Source organism: Salmo trutta, unplaced genomic scaffold, assembly GCF_901001165.1.
Source record: "Salmo trutta unplaced genomic scaffold, fSalTru1.1, whole genome shotgun sequence".
NCBI lineage: Eukaryota > Metazoa > Chordata > Actinopteri > Salmoniformes > Salmonidae > Salmo > Salmo trutta.
In genome coordinates, this window is record NW_021823073.1 from 414,543 (window position 1) to 431,903 (window position 17,361).

The 17,361-nt window shown below is 46.8% G+C and overlaps 1 protein-coding gene across 1 annotated transcript in view; it reads right to left on the minus strand.

Moving 5' to 3' along the window:
- Window positions 1–485: 485 nt before the first annotated feature.
- The window catches only part of LOC115188729 (Nance-Horan syndrome protein-like), a 190,480-nt gene continuing 173,604 nt past the window's right edge, over window positions 486–17,361 (minus strand). The window contains 13 exon segments of the mRNA XM_029747491.1: window positions 486–3,137; window positions 3,139–3,261; window positions 3,946–4,075; window positions 5,047–7,630; window positions 7,739–7,846; window positions 8,085–8,291; window positions 9,753–10,450; window positions 10,801–10,932; window positions 11,372–11,564; window positions 14,943–15,005; window positions 15,430–15,474; window positions 15,945–15,989; window positions 16,808–16,944. Coding sequence (XP_029603351.1) covers window positions 2,603–3,137; window positions 3,139–3,261; window positions 3,946–4,075; window positions 5,047–7,630; window positions 7,739–7,846; window positions 8,085–8,291; window positions 9,753–10,450; window positions 10,801–10,932; window positions 11,372–11,564; window positions 14,943–15,005; window positions 15,430–15,474; window positions 15,945–15,989; window positions 16,808–16,944 — 5,000 coding nt within the window. The 3' untranslated portion in view covers window positions 486–2,602.

Consider the following 17,361-nt stretch of genomic DNA (forward strand, 5'->3'; position numbering starts at 1 on the left):
TACGTAATAACTAACTCCAGAACGTACTCATCCCTTACCTGGAACCTACGTAATAACTAACTCCAGAACGTACTCATCCCTTACCTGGAACCTACGTAATAACTAACTCCAGAACGTACTCATCCCTTACCTGGAACCTACGTAATAACTAACTCCAGAACGTACTCATCCCTTACCTGGAACCTACGTAATAACTAACTCCAGAACGTACTCATCCCTTACCTGGAACCTACGTAATAACTAACTCCAGAACGTACTCATCCCTTACCTGGAACCTACGTAATAACTAACTCCAGAACGTACTCATCCCTTACCTGGAACCTACGTAATAACTAACTCCAGAACGTACTCATCCCTTACCTGGAACCTACGTAATAACTAACTCCAGAACGTACTCATCCCTTACCTGGAACCTACGTAATAACTAACTCCAGAACGTACTCATCCCTTACCTGGAACCTACGTACTCTTATAGCTTTCTTTCATTTTCCAAAATTCTCTGTTTGATTGTCCAGTAATTTTTTGTTCATTTTACAGTACAAGATACCCCCTGTCCATGAACACAACTATACAAAACAGAATTGTCAAACATTTTGTACATATATTGAATTACACCCAACTTTACATATTCAAAAATGAAACTGAAAATTCGATATCTTTTCTCGTGGTAGTATCTCTAACAGATATTTCCCCTCTTGAAAATGATATGGTGTTTTTTTGTTTATTGCATGCGATAGATGAAAATACTAATAAAACAACGAACACCACAGTGCTCTGCAGCAACGGATATTAATTCATGATAGATCATGTCAAATTCTAATTAGTTCACAGCTTGTTCCTCCTGTAACCTCGTACACAGTGTCAGTTCAGTTAGTTCTGCAATTCAAATTCCGCTGAGTAACAGTTGTCATTTTATCTATGTATCTCTATGTTAGATCTGTACAAACGAACAGTAATATGATTGCAGAGGTATTCATAGAACACATTGAGTGACTTCATTGATCTCCAGTTTGTTTTTCAATGTAGAAACACAACTCTTCAAGATTGGTCTGTTCACCAGAATGTCATTACTTAAAATATATAACCAATTTGTTATGTTAAATTAGTTTAAAACCTGAAACACTAGACAGAAGCGTAATATTTGAGTGAAATCTTTTTTTTAAAAGATTGAACCGATATTTTCACAAGGACAGATGATTTGTTGTTTCTCTTAATAAGGTTGTATGATTCATGTGTTGGGCTTTGTGACGTGCCCCTGGCTACTGATGTTACGGAACTACGGAAAGATTGCACCCCCCCCCACCCCCATAGAAACAGAATCTAGTCATTCTAGAATGTAGTTATTCTATTTCTACGTCACCAATCCACTCTGCTACACATGATGGGTTTGTGTCATTAAAAAATGTTTTGTATGTCTCTTCATATAGCTATGTTCTTTATATTCAATACAAATATACACAATAGGAATTTTCCATTATAAGATTAGTTTTATTTTTCTCAAGGAATATTCTTGAAGAATTCATAATGACGAAGTGCAAAGGAGAAGTTAGGCTTTGAAAAGCCGATCCATTTCAACCTCCCAGCTAGCTAGCCAAACAGTAGTAAAGACCCTCGATAGCTTTTCACTCTTTGTTTGTTTTTATAGTCCAAAATATCTCCTCTAGAGTAGTCAGTGAATCCCCGGCATGCTTGGCCCTCCAGCACAGAAAGGCCACAGCACGATTGTCCCATCATCTCTTCTGACACCTTGACATCTGCACCAAATCACTTCAACAAGACCAAATATTTCCCTTATGTGTCACTGACAGGAATCCCTGCACTGAGAGCGCTTCTAGGGGCAAAGGTCATTCCTATTACTTTACATGTAGTTTATCTATGTGAGGATGGCATGTAGACCTATGTGTGTTGTTAACTCACTCTTGGTAAAACAATACTTTGACACATGGTTGTCAATAGTGATCACAGTACATTGTTTTGTGTTGGGGGGCGGTAGCAATACAAAACATATAGCTTATTCATTTTTGTCGACTGGGAATATTTTGTTTATGGTTGAAATAATGACCTGTCCTCTGGGTAAGTGTAGAGAGAAATGCAATTCTTTTGGAAAGCAGTTATTTTAGGGTCACGTTAGGACACGACATACAAGTCATCCAACATCCAAGAAGATAAAAAATGACGATGGATGTTCCATTTGCTCCAACACACACACAGGTTATCTTACCGCTCCATTTCTCTCCTCTTGTCCACGTTTCACTCAATACAGGATCTTGGGTTATTTAAAAAGGGAGTTCAAAGTTCAAAACAAGACATTTTTTTCTTTCTTTACACTCTGAACAAAACACAAAGTTGTGTTCTTCAGTTCTGCACATAGATATCAAATCCCCAGGTCCAGAGTAGATTCTTCTCTCTGATTAGCCACTCTTTGTTTAGTTGTGTATCCGTCAGTACTCAGTAGATAAGAACAGTAACAGCACTGAACCAAATCCATATAAATATGTCTACATCCCAAATGGTACCCTATTCCTTATATGGGCCCTGGTCAAAAGTAGTACACCAAATAAGGAATAGGGTACATGTTTCTGCACTGAGCATGCCTTTTGTTTTACGAGGAGCGATCATCATGAGGACTCCCATCTGAGTTCTCAGTCTCCCCCTCTGATATGACCTGCATGGGTGCCGTATAGAGTCGGCTACGGGTGCTGTAGCGACTACTATTGGCTGCAGGGGGGATCCGGGAGCGCCCCTGTCTGGACGAAGCCGACGTGGGGGGTGTTTTGGGGCTGAAGCTGTCTGAACTGGGCCTGGGGAAGAGGCTGGGGGGGAAGAGTTGCTCCCCGGCCGCCTGCAATGATGGCTCCTGGAGGGGAGAAGGGGGATCCTCGGTGGGGTACCTGACCTGGCCCTCCGCAGCCAAGGGGTGCCCAGGGGACTTGGGGGCGATGGGGCTCTTGAGGATCTCTGTAGCAGACATGCGGTAGCTAGAATCAGTCCGGCTGCCCTTCTTCAGGAGCAGCAGCTTGAACTCCTCGTTGGAGGTGCTGGACTTCTTGGCGCTGCGGTAGATGGGTCCTGGGGTGCGCTGGGTTCCGGCCGCGGTCAGGGTGGAGAGGGCCGGGGCGGGGGGGGATGATGAGAGGGGGCGGAGGGGGGATGGCTGGGAGGATAGCTGCAGGGGGAACAACGGCAGCCGGAGGAGGACACAGACGGCTCTTCCCACTCAGCTCTCCAGAGTCCTTACGGCCCAGGACTTTTCTCTTAGACCTAGAATAGGAGAGTGTTACACGGTTCAGGTAAACAGGACATTTCATAGCCCTTTCTGCTGTGGTTCATATGTCTGATGGGTTTCTGTGTGGTTCATATGTCTGATGGGTTTCTGTGTGGTTCTGATGTCTGATGGGTTTCTGCTGTGGTTCTGATGTCTGATGGGTTTCTGCTGTGGTTCATATGTCTGATGGGTTTCTGTGTGGTTCATATGTCTGATGGGTTTCTGCTGTGGTTCTGATGTCTGATGGGTTTCTGCTGTGGTTCTGATGTCTGATGGGTTTCTGCTGTGGTTCATATGTCTGATGGGTTTCTGCTGTGGTTCATATGTCTGATGGGTTTCTGCTGTGGTTCTGATGTCTGATGGGTTTCTGCTGTGGTTCATATGTCTGATGGGTTTCTGTGTGGTTCTGATGTCTGATGGGTTTCTGCTGTGGTTCTGATGTCTAATGGGTTTCTGCTGTGGTTCATATGTCTGATGGGTTTCTGCTGTGCTTCATATGTCTGATGGGTTCAATGTGTGTTCTCAGTTTGTTTGTAATTTTCTGCAACCTTGGAAAACAATAAAGGAACTGAATTGAATATAGTGACAGATAAAGGTAATGATATTATTGGTTATGACAAGTACAGCTATAACCTAGTGAGTCAAAGTAATACAGTTACTTGAAGTGAATTGAAAGTGACCTGTGGATCATGGCGAACAGGTCTTCAGTAGTACGAGATTTGCTGGGTGACATGAAGACGACATCATCATCAGGTTTGGTTGTTTCGTCAGTCAGAGGAGAGAGGGAGTTATCACTGGGACTAGTAGACTCTGGAGGAACAGGAACAGGATGTTATAGGGAATATCATGCCCTTGATCTGATCACATTCCTTATAGATCATTAAACCCTCTAGAGATGAGAGGACCACAACAGAAGTGATCTGATCACATTCCTTATAGATCATTAAACCCTCTAGAGATGAGAGGACCACAACAGAAGTGATCTGATCACATTCCTTATAGGTCATTAAACCCTCTAGAGATGAGAGGACCACAACAGAAGTAATCTGATCACATTCCTTATAGATCATTAAACCCTCTAGAGATGAGAGGACCACAACAGAAGTGATCTGATCACATTCCTTATAGATCATTAAACCCTCTAGAGATGAGAGGACCACAACAGAAGTAATCTGATCACATTCCTTATAGATCATTAAACCCTCTAGAGATGAGAGGACCACAACAGAAGTGATCTGATCACATTCCTTATAGATCATTAAAAACTCTAGAGAGGGTCTCTTAAAGTCTTAAAGTCTCTTGAAGTCTCTTAAATTAATACATCAATTCAAAAACAATTGATTGTTAAAAAGTCTCAAAGTAAAGTAAAGTATTAAGTAAAGTATTAAAGCTGCAATATGTCACTTTTTGGGTGACCCAACAAAATTCACATAGAAATGAGTTTATATAGATCTGTCATTCTCGTTGAAAGCAAGTCTAAGAAGTCTAAGATCTGTTCGATGTGCTCTATTTCTATGCTTCCCGTTTTTGTGTATTTTACTTTTGGTTTTGTACACCAGCTTCAAACAGCTGAAAATACAATATTTTTGGTTATGGAAAAGATATTTCACAGCGCTTTAGATGGTACAATGATTCACTACACTATATTTGCTTGTTTTGACACATAAACTGAAATTAGGCAAACCGTTAGAATTTTTGCAACCAGGAAATGGTGGAGCGATTTCCGCATAATGCATAATATTTAAGAAAAGTATAAGTAAAATCTATCAATCCAGACTGACCTTTGCTGAAGTAGTCCTCTGTGTCCGGTGTGGTGGAGTCATCTCTGCTGTTATCCTGTGAGGCACTTCTGGTAGGAACCCCTGATGATGTCATCTCATAGCGGTCCTCTCCACCCCTACCTCTTAGATCTATCACATGGCTGATTGAGTAAGGGTGTGATGCTTCCACAGTTACACCGGGCACTTTGTCAGGACTGCTGCTTGGGCCCAAGTCCCACCTCTGGACCATTTGACTGTGACAGGAGTGTGTCTGTGACTGGCTGTGATAATGCGACTGGGACTGATATGAGTGGGACTCCTCTAGTGTCTCGTACGTCGGTGGTTCCCTTGGATGATCTCTTTGATGATATTCTCGATATTCTCTAATGAGGCCTTGACTGTGACTCATAACCCTTGATATCTCTCTATCGTGCTCTTCCTCCTCCTCGTCTTCTTCATCCTCTGTCCGCTCCCCTAGCACGTGGCACTCCGGGTGTGTAGTAGGAATCACGGGTTCCGGAGTTGGCGGTGGTGCTCGGTGCGTGGGTTCCTCGGGTTCCAAAGGTTCCGCAGGCCGCGTCCGGAATGCCGTCATTGCCCAGAAGGTTCCGGGGCTGTAGCGGTCCTGCCGGTGCCTGGCCAGGCTCTCGTAGGGCGGGGGGCCATCCGGGTGCTGCATGGGGGTGGGGTGGTGCTGGGGTTGGGGTACAGAGTGGTGGTGATGCTCCTGAGAAGGGTGGTGGGGGTCCTGGGTCGGTGGTGGCGGGGGTTTCTGGGCAATGGGTCTCCTGGGTGGCAGGGGCCTGGTGTTGGTGTCAGAGTGGGGGGTCACAATGGTTACACTGGGCATCTTGGGTCTGGTGGCAGGGGCCCCTGAAGCCTCGTGGGCCCATGCTTGTGGTGGTGGTGGAGGCTCCTGGCCCTGAGCCCCCTGAGCCTGGCCCTGGGCCTGGGGCTGAGAACCATCGGTGGCCCTGTGGCCGGTGGAACGTAGCTGAACGGAGCGCAGCACCGTGGGGGTGATGGCCAGGGCCATGGGGTTGGCAGCAAGTGGGGCCTCTGGAGTCAGAGTGGATCCATAGATAAACCCAGAGGGGGTTGCACTAGTGTTAGCACTAGCGTTAGCATTAGCATTAGCACTAGCGTTAGCACTAGCTTTAGCACTAGCATTAGCGTTAGCGGCTGCAGTGTTACCCGCGGTTGCCCGGGCCTCTGCTGCTGCTGCTGCCCTCTGCTTCTTCTGGTGCAGCGTGTGCATGTGGGTCCGGTGGGCCAGAGTGGGTAACGGCCGGCTGCTGTGGGCGCTGTGAAGAGAACTTAAGTCCAGCTCGGTGGGTGGAGCCGGGAAGTCATAGTCCTTCCTGGATGATGAGGAAGAGGAAGAGGAACAGGAAGAGGAGGATCCAGAGGCCGAGCTAGAGAACTGGGCCTGGTGCTGCAGCGAGGATAGAGAAGACTTCCTCTCAGGGACTTTGGGTTTCCGTTTCCCGCTGGTCGGAGAGAGCGGGCCGGGGAAGAACGCTAATGGGAATGAAGACGTGGGCGTCTCGGATTGGCTGGAGTATCCGCTGGAGGGCGAGGCGAGGCCAGCCAGCTTCTCAGGAGAGCCCAGCTTGAAGTCTCCATCCCCGGGGGGAAGAGGAGGAGAGGTGGGCCTGGAGGAGCTGGAACCAGAGCCGGAGGAATGCATCAACGCCTGGGTCTCTCCCCCGGGAGAGGAGGAGCTGTCCACCGGCGACTTGATGCATTCGATAACAGTAGTACCCGTAGCAGTGCTGGAGTTGGACAAGGAGCCGTTGGGGTCCAGGTTATTTTGGGATTTCAAGTCGTTGAGGAACCAGAGGTCTGCATAGTCAGACTGAACGGCGCCCTCGTCCTTGAAGGAGTGAGTGTCCGTGGACCCGAACGAGGTGGGCTCCGTCATCTCCACAGTCCTGGGGCTCCTGGGGCTCCCTATCCCCCAGGCACCTCCACCACCAACACCCACCGCCTCAGCCTCCAACCCAGGATTCTCCACCTCCCCTGGGCTGGCCATGTCCAGCTGCAGCCTCATCTCTCTGTCTCTGGAAGACATGGGCAGGTTCAGGGTCTGGGTCTGCCCACTACTATGAATCTTTGGTTGGTCCTGGTCGCCCTGCTCGTCACCCTGCTCAGGGGGGACATTCTCTGGAGCACCTGCGCTACACGTCTCCTTCAGCGACGAACTCCGTTTTGGTGGGGGTGGCTTGACCTTTGGTTTCTTCAGCGGACGACACGGCCTCCCTAGCGTCAGGGTGGCTCCCCTGTAGTCAGAGGACTGAGGAGGGTATCCAGCCATGCCCTCTCCCTCACCAGGCGTAGCGCCCACAGTATTACCCTGGTCACAGTCAGCGCCAGAGCCCACTGCTGCATAGTTGTACATGTAGCTCCTGTAACTCTGGCCCTGCATGGAGTCAAAGTGCATGGAGGATGAGTAGAAGCCCTGGGAGTCTGCTGCAGCAGTAGGGGGAGCTCGGTCTGAGAAGCCGTCGTAGGTGCTGATGCTGGTGAAGTCTATCCTGGTCTGGTCCCCCCTGGAGGAACGCCTGGGGCTGAAGTCCTGACTACACAGCTGGTCCTGATCAGCCTAGAACAGGATAACATAACATTATATAAGATGAGATGAGAGAAAAGATTAGAAGAAAAGAGAGGATAAGAGAAGAGAATAATCTATATAGTTAAATAGCAGTGGTACCTGGTCTTGAGGATAGGTCCACTCTCCCTCGCTGGCAGTGCTGACCCCTGCATCATCCAGCTGGTCAGTGGCTGAGGAGGTGAAGGAGCTGGACCTATGACCCTGGCCCTGTAATAATAATGATAATAATTCATAATAATAATCAATCCCATTTATATAGCTCTTTTCCAGTAGCTTAAAGTGCTTTACCTAGTTTAGTTAAGAACATTTTCCTTTATTTTATTTACAGCTAAAATATTAATTTCTTGTACAAAAGTCCCAACAAACAACACCGTGTCCAAGTCAATAAATAAAGTATTGAAGACAGGAAGTCAAAGGTAAGTAGGATCGTCTGAGGGAAACTCACCTGCGGCTGATCCGAATGGTACGGGTCGATGATAAAGCCGGTGAGGTCATCGATGGCGTGCGGCGCGGCGTTGAGCGACAGCTCCGAGTCACAGTGGGAGGAGCCGGTCAGAGGGGGGGAGGCGGCGGGGGGGAGTGTCTCAGAGGTCTGGGAGGGGCATGTGGAACTGCTGCCACTCCAGTTACCACTGGACGACTGGTGGTCCTCCTTATGATAATAAAACATGTTATTTGTAGAGCGCTTTTCATCACATGCAGAAAGCAGAAAGCTCTGCACATCATATAAGTAAGTCAGCCTTGTCCAAGCAAGAATGGCCCATTGGGCAGGAGCCTATCTCCTGTTTCTATATCGTGAGGCAGCTTGATGTACAGTACACCACCTGGACAGGACACTAGTCTATCTCCTGTTTCTGTAGTGAGACAGCTTGATGTACAGTACACCCCCTGGACAGGACACTAGTCTATCTCCTGTTTCTATATCACGAGGCAGCTTGATGTACAGTACACCCCCTGGACAGGACACTAGTCTATCTCCTGTTTCTATATCACGAGGCAGCTTGATGTACCAGTACACCCCTGGACAGGACACTAGTCTATCTCCTGTTTCTGTAGTGAGACAGCTTGATGTACAGTACACCCCCTGGACAGGACACTAGTCTATCTCCTGTTTCTATATCACGAGGCAGCTTGATGTACAGTACACCCCCTGGACAGGACACTAGTCTATCTCCTGTTTCTATATCACGAGGCAGCTTGATGTACCAGTACACCCCCTGGACAGGACACTAGTCTATCTCCTGTTTCTGTAGTGAGACAGCTTGATGTACAGTACACCCCCTGGACAGGACACTAGTCTATCTCCTGTTTCTGTAGTGAGACAGCTTGATGTACAGTACATCCCCTGGACAGGACACTAGTCTATCTCCTGTTTCTGTAGTGAGACAGCTTGATGTACAGTACACCCCCTGGACAGGACACTAGTCTATCTCCTGTTTCTGTAGTGAGACAGCTTGATGTACAGTACACCCCCTGGACAGGACACTAGTCTATCTCCTGTTTCTGTAGTGAGGCAGCTTGATGTACAGTACACCCCCTGGACAGGACACTAGTCTATCTCCTGTTTCTGTATCGTGAGGCTGCTTGATGTACAGTACACCCCCTGGACAGGACACTAGTCTATCTCCTGTTTCTGTAGTAAGGCAGCTTGATGTACAGTACACCCCCTGGACAGGACACTAGTCTATCTCCTGTTTCTGTAGTGAGACAGCTGGATGTACAGTACACCCCCTGGACAGGACACTAGTCTATCTCCTGTTTCTGTAGTGAGACAGCTGGATGTACAGTACACCCCCTGGACAGGACACTAGTCTATCTCCTGTTTCTGTATCGTGAGGCTGCTTGATGTACAGTACATCCCCTGGACAGGACACTAGTCTATATCCTGTTTCTATATCGTGAGGCAGCTGGATGGACAGTACACCCCCTGGACAGGACACTAGTCTATCTCCTGTTTCTGTATCGTGAGGCTGCTTGATGGACAGTACACCCCCTGGACAGGACACTAGTCTGTCGCAGGGCCTGCTCATCAAAAACAAACGTCAAAATGACATCCAAAAGGCTACAAGCAAAAGAAGACAGAAGACAAGTGAAGATGGCAACGAAGACGTACCTTGTGGTCTATCTGTCCTCTCAGCACCCCCGTAGTAGAGACAGAGTGGATGGGGCTGCTGAAGGTGTCAGAGCTGGAGGAGATCTCACAGCTCCCCATGTCGACCTGACGGGGGAGGCGGGAGCGGCCCCTCTCCATCCACATGTGTTCTGGACTTCCTCCGTCTCCTTGCTGTATCCTCTTCAGACTCCCCAGCTGCAGCTCTGGCATGGCCTGGTCATCCGTACTCTCCTCCTCGTCCTTTAACATCCTTGGCCCCGTTCCCGGGAGGAAGTCCTCCGTCTCGTACGGAGAGAGCTCCTCATCTTCATCATCATCGTCGTCATCATCATCCTCATCTTCATCACTGTCGTCCTGGTCCTCGTCGCGTATGCGGCCGCCCTCGCGGGGGAGGCTGCGGGAGCGGAGGCGGGAGCCAGAGGCGGTGTACATGGAGGTGTCAGGGTGGTCGGGGAGCGAGGAGATGTTCCCGGTGGAGTGGGAGAGGGAGGTGGGGATGCCCCCCTGGCCGCCGCGCTGAGCACGTATACGTCTCCTGGACGGGGCACCACCGCCACCGATCAGGCAGTCGTCCGTCTGGCAGCCGGAGTCCTTGGTGTGTCCCCCTCGGAGGGACAACTCCTCCTGACAGAGGGACAGGTGAGGGTTGGTGTGGACCATCACTGTCCTTTCCCTCGCCACTGGAGACTCATCAGAGTCTGAAGGGACATGATTAGAAAATCAACATGATTAGAAAATAAAGTCTGAGTCTCCTGTTTTTTTATCAATGAAATTCAGGCAGATGCAATATTTGTTCAAGTCTAAATGGTAGGACTCCAGAAAATAGGATTGGGTTAAACCATTCAGGTAAAGAAACATAGAAGAAGAAGAACAACAGCATTACAGTCAGTTGACTGAGTGGTAATGACAGTACTTGGAGGTCAGGCACAGACAGACAGACAGACAGACAGACAGACAGACAGACAGACAGACAGACAGACAGACAGACAGACAGACAGACAGACAGACAGACAGACAGTATAACAGTATAACAGACAGACAGCTGTACCCATGTCCTGTTGAACTTGTCTGGGGATACCAGTGATGGTCTTCCTCCTCCTCAGCTTCCTCCTCCTCTGCAGCACAGACTGGGAGTGTACCAGGGAGCAGCGCACACTAGCCTCCCTGTCGAACCCCACCCCTGTGGAGAGGGACAAAGTACACATGAGAGAGCTGCTCTGGAAGCAGTTCATTGATGCCATTTGTTGTCCATCAAGAGTAATGTCTTTCCACATCTCACAAATGACATTCCACACAGTTTACAAATTCCACACACTCACTAATACACAAACAATAATAGATGAATTGATTCAAACAGAGAGAGAGAGAGAAAGAGAGAAAGAGAGAGAGAATGTACAGAGAGAGAGAGAGAAAGGGAGAGAGAGAGAGAGAAAGGGAGAGAGAGAGAGAAAGGGAGAGAGAGGGAGCGACAGAATGTACAGAGTGAGAGAGAGAAAGGGAGAGAGAGAGAGAGAGAGAAAGGGAGAGAGAGAGAGAGAGAGAGAAAGGGAGAGAGAGAGAGCGATAGAGAGAATATCAAACACATGGAGAGACAGATATTGGAACTATGTTTTGTTTACCAGTGACGTTGATGGGGATGATGCACGAGGACACGACTGCTGGGTCACTCTTCATCCTCTCCTGGGGGGTGGGCAGAGGAAGGGCCTTGGACCAGTTGGTCTGCTTGTCCAGTGTGGAGGGGGGGTTGGGGACAGCACCAGTAGACCTGTGGCCCACTGCAGGCTCAGCATCAGGGTCAGTGGTAGTGGCAGCCTGAAGCAGATGGAGAGAGATACAGTCAGTTGGCGTTGAAGGGTTAGGGTAACACCTAGAAAAGTTCCAAATGGTTTACTTAATCAATAAGGCACAAGGGGGTGTGGTATGTGGCCAATATACCACGGCTAAGGGCTGTTCTTAGGCACAATGCAACGCGGAGTGCCTGGACACAGCCCTTAGCAGTGGTATATTGGCCATACACCACAAACCCCAGAGGTGCCTTATTGCTATTATAAACTGGTTATTAACGTAATTAGAGCAGTAAAAATAAATGTCTTGTCATACCCGTGGTATACGGTCTGATATACCACGGCTGTCAGTCAATCAGCATTCAGTGCTGGAACCAGCCAGGTTATAATATTCCCTATATACTGTACCACTATAGGGCCAGAGCATCATGGCTCACTATATAGGGAATAGAGAACAAGGAGCCCTTTTCAACACATGCTTAGATGTATTGTTACAAAGGCCAACATACAAAGTACATTGTATTCAGGCAGATACTTAACTCTTATGTTTAACACTTACAAGTTATACACTTACAAGGCACATACACAAAATGAGCAAAACATTTGAATTCCATTTCAGTAAATGACAGTTGTTCTGGAGGAAAGGGAAATGAAGAACAGGAAGACATCAAGATCAACACAGAGATCAATAGACAGCTCAAACGCTCAAGTATCAAAAAATATGATTCCAGGAAAGTCCCAGAGTTCTGGATTGTGTTGAAAGGAGTGGAGAGGAGAATGATCATGTTTTGAAGACAGTAGACAGGAGCTAATGAGATGTAGACAGTAGACATGAGCTAATGAGATGTAGACAGTAGACAGTAGACAGGAGCTAATGAGATGTAGACAGTAGACAGGAGCTAATGAGATATAGACAGTAGACAGTAGACAGGAACTAATGAGATGTAGACAGTAGACATGAGCTACTGAGATGTAGACAGTAGACAGGAGCTAATGAGATGTAGACAGTAGACAGTAGACACTAGACAGGAGCTAATGAGATGTAGACAGTAGACATGAGCTAATGAGATGTAGACAGTAGACAGGAGCTAATGAGATGTAGAGTGTAGACAGTAGACAGGAGCTAATGAGATGTAGCCAGTAGACAGTAGACAGGAGCTAATGAGATGTAGATAGTAGACAGTAGACAGGAGCTAATGAGATGTAGCCAGTAGACAGGAGCTAATGAGATGTAGATAGTAGACAGTAGACAGGAGCTAATGAGATGTAGCCAGTAGACAGTAGACAGGAGCTAATGAGATGTAGACAGTAGACATGAGCTAATGACATGAAGACAGTAGACAGGAGCTAATGAGATGTAGAGTGTAGACAGTAGACAGGAGCTAATGAGATGTAGCCAGTAGACAGTAGACAGGAGCTAATGAGATGTAGCCAGTAGACAGTAGACAGGAGCTAATGAGATGTAGACAGTAGACAGTAGACAGGAGCTAATGAGATGTAGACAGTAGACAGGAGACAGTAGACAGGAGACAGTAGACAGTAGACAGTAGACAGGAGCTAATGAGATATAGACAGTAGACAGTAGACATGAGCTAATGAGATGTAGACAGTAGACAGGAGCTAATGAGATGTAGCCAGTAGACAGTAGACACTAGACAGAAGCTAATGAGATATAGACAGTAGACATGAGCTAATGAGATGTAGACAGTAGACAGGAGCTAATGAGATGTAGCCAGTAGACAGTAGACACTAGACAGGAGCTAAAGAGATGTAGACAGTAGACAGTAGACAGGAGCTAATGAGATGAAGATAGTAGACAGGAGCTAAAGAGATGTAGACAGTAGACAGTAGACAGGAGCTAATGAGATGTAGACAGTAGACAGGAGCTAATGAGATGTAGACAGTAGACAGTAGACAAGAGCTAATGAGATGTAGACAGTAGACAGGAGCTAATGAGATGTAGACAGTAGACAGTAGACAAGAGCTAATGAGATGTAGACAGTAGACAGGAGCTAATGAGATGAAGACAGTAGACAGTAGACAGGAGCTAATGAGATGTAGACAGTAGACAAGAGCTAATGAGATGTAGACAGTAGACAGGAGCTAATGAGATGTAGACAGTAGACAGTAGACAGGAGCTAATGAGATGTAGAAAGTAGACAGGAGCTAATGAGATGTAGAAAGTAGACAGTAGACAGGAGCTAATGAGATGTAGACAGTAGACAGTAGACAGGAGCTAATGAGATGTAGACAGTAGACATGAGCTAATGAGATGTAGACAGTAGACATGAGCTAATGAGATGTAGACAGTAGACAGGAGACAGTAGACAGGAACTAATGAGATGTAGACAGTAGACAGGAGCTAATGAGATGTAGACAGTAGACAGGAGCTAATGAGATGTAGACAGTAGACAGGAGCTAATGAGATGTAGACAGTAGACAGTAGACAAGAGCTAATGAGATGTAGACAGTAGACAGGAGCTAATGAGATGTAGACAGTAGACAGTAGACAGGAGCTAATGAGATGTAGACAGTAGACAGGAGCTAATGAGATGTAGACAGTAGACAGGAGCTAATGAGATGTAGAAAGTAGACAGTAGACAGGAGCTAATGAGATGTAGCCAGTAGACAGGAGACAGTAGACAGGAGACAGTAGACAGGAGACAGTAGACAGTAGACAGTAGACAGTAGACAGGAGCTAATGAGATGTAGACAGTAGACAGTAGACAAGAGCTAATGAGATGTAGACAGTAGACAGGAGCTAATGAGATGTAGAAAGTAGACAGTAGACAGGAGCTAATGAGATGTAGCCAGTAGACAGGAGCTAATGAGATGTAGCCAGTAGACAGGAGCTAAGGAGATGTAAACAGTAGACAGTAGACAGTAGACAGGAGCTAATGAGATGTAGACAGTAGACAGTAGACAAGAGCTAATGAGATGTAGACAGTAGACATGAGCTAATGAGATGAAGACAGTAGACAGTAGACAGGAGCTAATGAGATGAAGACAGTAGACAGGAGACATGAGATGTAGACAGTAGACAGTAGACAGGAGCTAATGAGATGTAGACAGTAGACAGTAGACATGAGCTACTGAGATGTAGACAGTAGACAGGAGCTAATGAGATGTAGACAGTAGACAGGAGCTAATGAGATGTAGACAGTAGACAGGAGCTAATGAGATGTAGACAGTAGACAGTAGACAGTAGACAGGAGCTAATGAGATGTAGACAGTAGACAGGAGCTGATGAGATGAAGACAGTAGACAGGAGCTAATGAGATGTAGACAGTAGACAGGAGCTAATGAGATGCTAGAGGATGGAGGTTAGAACAGCAGGAAGGAGAAGTAGTAGTAGTAGTTCTATTTAGAACTAGTAAACCAGGAGGCTTGGAATGCAGACAAATACCTTTCTGGTCCATGGGGTGAAGAGGCAACATTCAGTGGGGGATGGGGAGCGGGTACGGTCATACTATAAACACAAAACATGAAGAAAACAAAAATGATGACAACTTGATCGATGGGACAAATGAAAACCATGGATGGGACTTAGAGACATAGGTGAAATCATTTTGAATGAAATATTTGACAGGATGAAACATGGGGACCAGGTGCTGCGGACGGGGGCACAAAACGTTGTGAGTAACTTCTTGTGATGCTAAGGAGATGAGTAAGTCAGGCATCCTTCTTCCCCTATTAGACAAGGAAGTGATTTCATCATCGCATCCTACAAGAAAATGGAGTGAAAGAATTATATTTATCTGTGAATGCTGAGAGGGGACCGTTTTCAGGATCCTCAGGACAGAAAGCTGTTATAAACTGTTATAAGCTGTAATAAGAGTGGCGTTAGCAGGACTCTAGAGGGGTCATCTTGCAATGCACTCCATCCCATTTACCTTTCTCTGTATAGTGTGACAGTGAACCTCCCTTCCAGGTCTCTCCTGCAGCGTTAAAGGAAGATACGTAGCATGATGAGTCATAACGCTAAACATTCTTATGTGCAATACAATCATACTCCCCCAGCATGCAAGCACACTGGGATGGAAAATATATGATAAAAACATGCGATGAGATCAGGTAGCCTAGCAGTTAGAGACGAGCCAGCAACCGGAGAGTTGCCAGTTCAAATCCCGGGTCTGACGGGGAAAATCTGGCGGGAAGTGATCAAATCTTAAGATGCCATTGCCTGCTGTTGTGCCCTTGAGCAAGGCACTTCACCCCTACAACAACAGCTCCCAGAGTGGCAGCCCCCTGCACCTCTCCAAAACGTGTTTATGTGTCTTTCGGAGGGGTTGGGTTAAGAGCGGAAGTGAAATTTCGGTTGGACCTTGAGTGTTATTGACCGATAAAGTGATCTGAATGTAGATATATGTGTTCTGATGAGATACAAGAGCTGTGTCTTTTCTGTTACCTTTCTTTGTATTGTCTGGATGTCTGTCTCTCTCATGTGTCTCTCCTAGTGGTAGCCATGCAGCAGAGAGAGAGAGAACACAACAAGCTGAAACCTACTAAGCTCACTGCACTGTACTGGTGACATCATCAACAATGGACACATGCTACTATATCATGTTAAGAAGAAATTCAACTGTATTTTCATAGTTACAGTTACAGGACCACAATGTGAAAACACAGTGGACATCACACAGCACTTGTAGGTGGACAACACACAGCACTTGTAGGTTGATAACACACAGCACTTGTAGGTTGACAACACACAGCACTTGTAGGTTGACAACACACAGCACTTGTAGGTTGATAACACACAGCACTTGTAGGTTGACAACACACAGCACTTGTAGGTTGATAACACACAGCACTTGTAGGTTGACAACACACAGCACTTGTAGGTTGATAACACACAGCACTTGTAGGTTGACAACACACAGCACTTGTAGGTTGACAACACACAGCACTTGTAGGTTGATAACACACAGCACTTGTAGGTTGACAACACACAGCACTTGTAGGTTGATAACACACAGCACTTGTAGGTTGACAACACACAGCACTTGTAGGTTGATAACACACAGCACTTGTAGGTTGACAACACACACCACTAACAGGCACTACACTATGTGATAGTTTACCTTCCGCAGTTGATATTCTATCTCTCTCTCTGGTCTCGCCTGCTGCTTGTCAATAAAACAAACAAATACAGTCAGGTCATTTCAGCACTTCTCCTCAGGACATTGATTAGCTGCTGATAGCTGCTGTATCAGATGTGCTTGTATAGCACTTAAGCAAAAGCCTGTAAAGATATGTGAATCCCCTTACCGCACGGCTGTGCCTGCCCCTCTGCTCGTGCCGTCTGAGGGTGCGTGGGGAAGGGAGGGTGGGCATTGGAGGAGCCCCAGAGATGGAGATGGTCACTCTGCGCTCGCGGCTGTTCGACCGTTGACGTTGCTTTTGGTCTGTAAACCATGAGGGAAATACTGTGGTCAGATTCTGACAGGGTCTCGCTACATTAGTATTCACTAGCAGTCACCATGCTGTGTTACAGCTTTAACAGCCACTGGTTCCTCACTGAGATTATATCAATCAAGAGTTTTCTAGAACCCAGACAAGCAGGTGTTCACAGTACTAACACTAGGTGGCACCACATATGAGGGAGTACTGATGGACTTCACACCAACCCTGGTTCAAACTGTTGTTAGGTAGGGTGTTTATGGTGTGTGTGTTTGTGTGCTTTGGTTACCAAGCTCTGTGTAGGGCTCAGAAGCTCTGCTTGGTATTTCTGTGTTAGGTGTTAGGTGGTATGCTAGGTGTTAGGTGGTGTGTGTTAGGTGGTATGCTAGGTGTTAGGTGGTGTATGTTAGGTGGTGTATGTT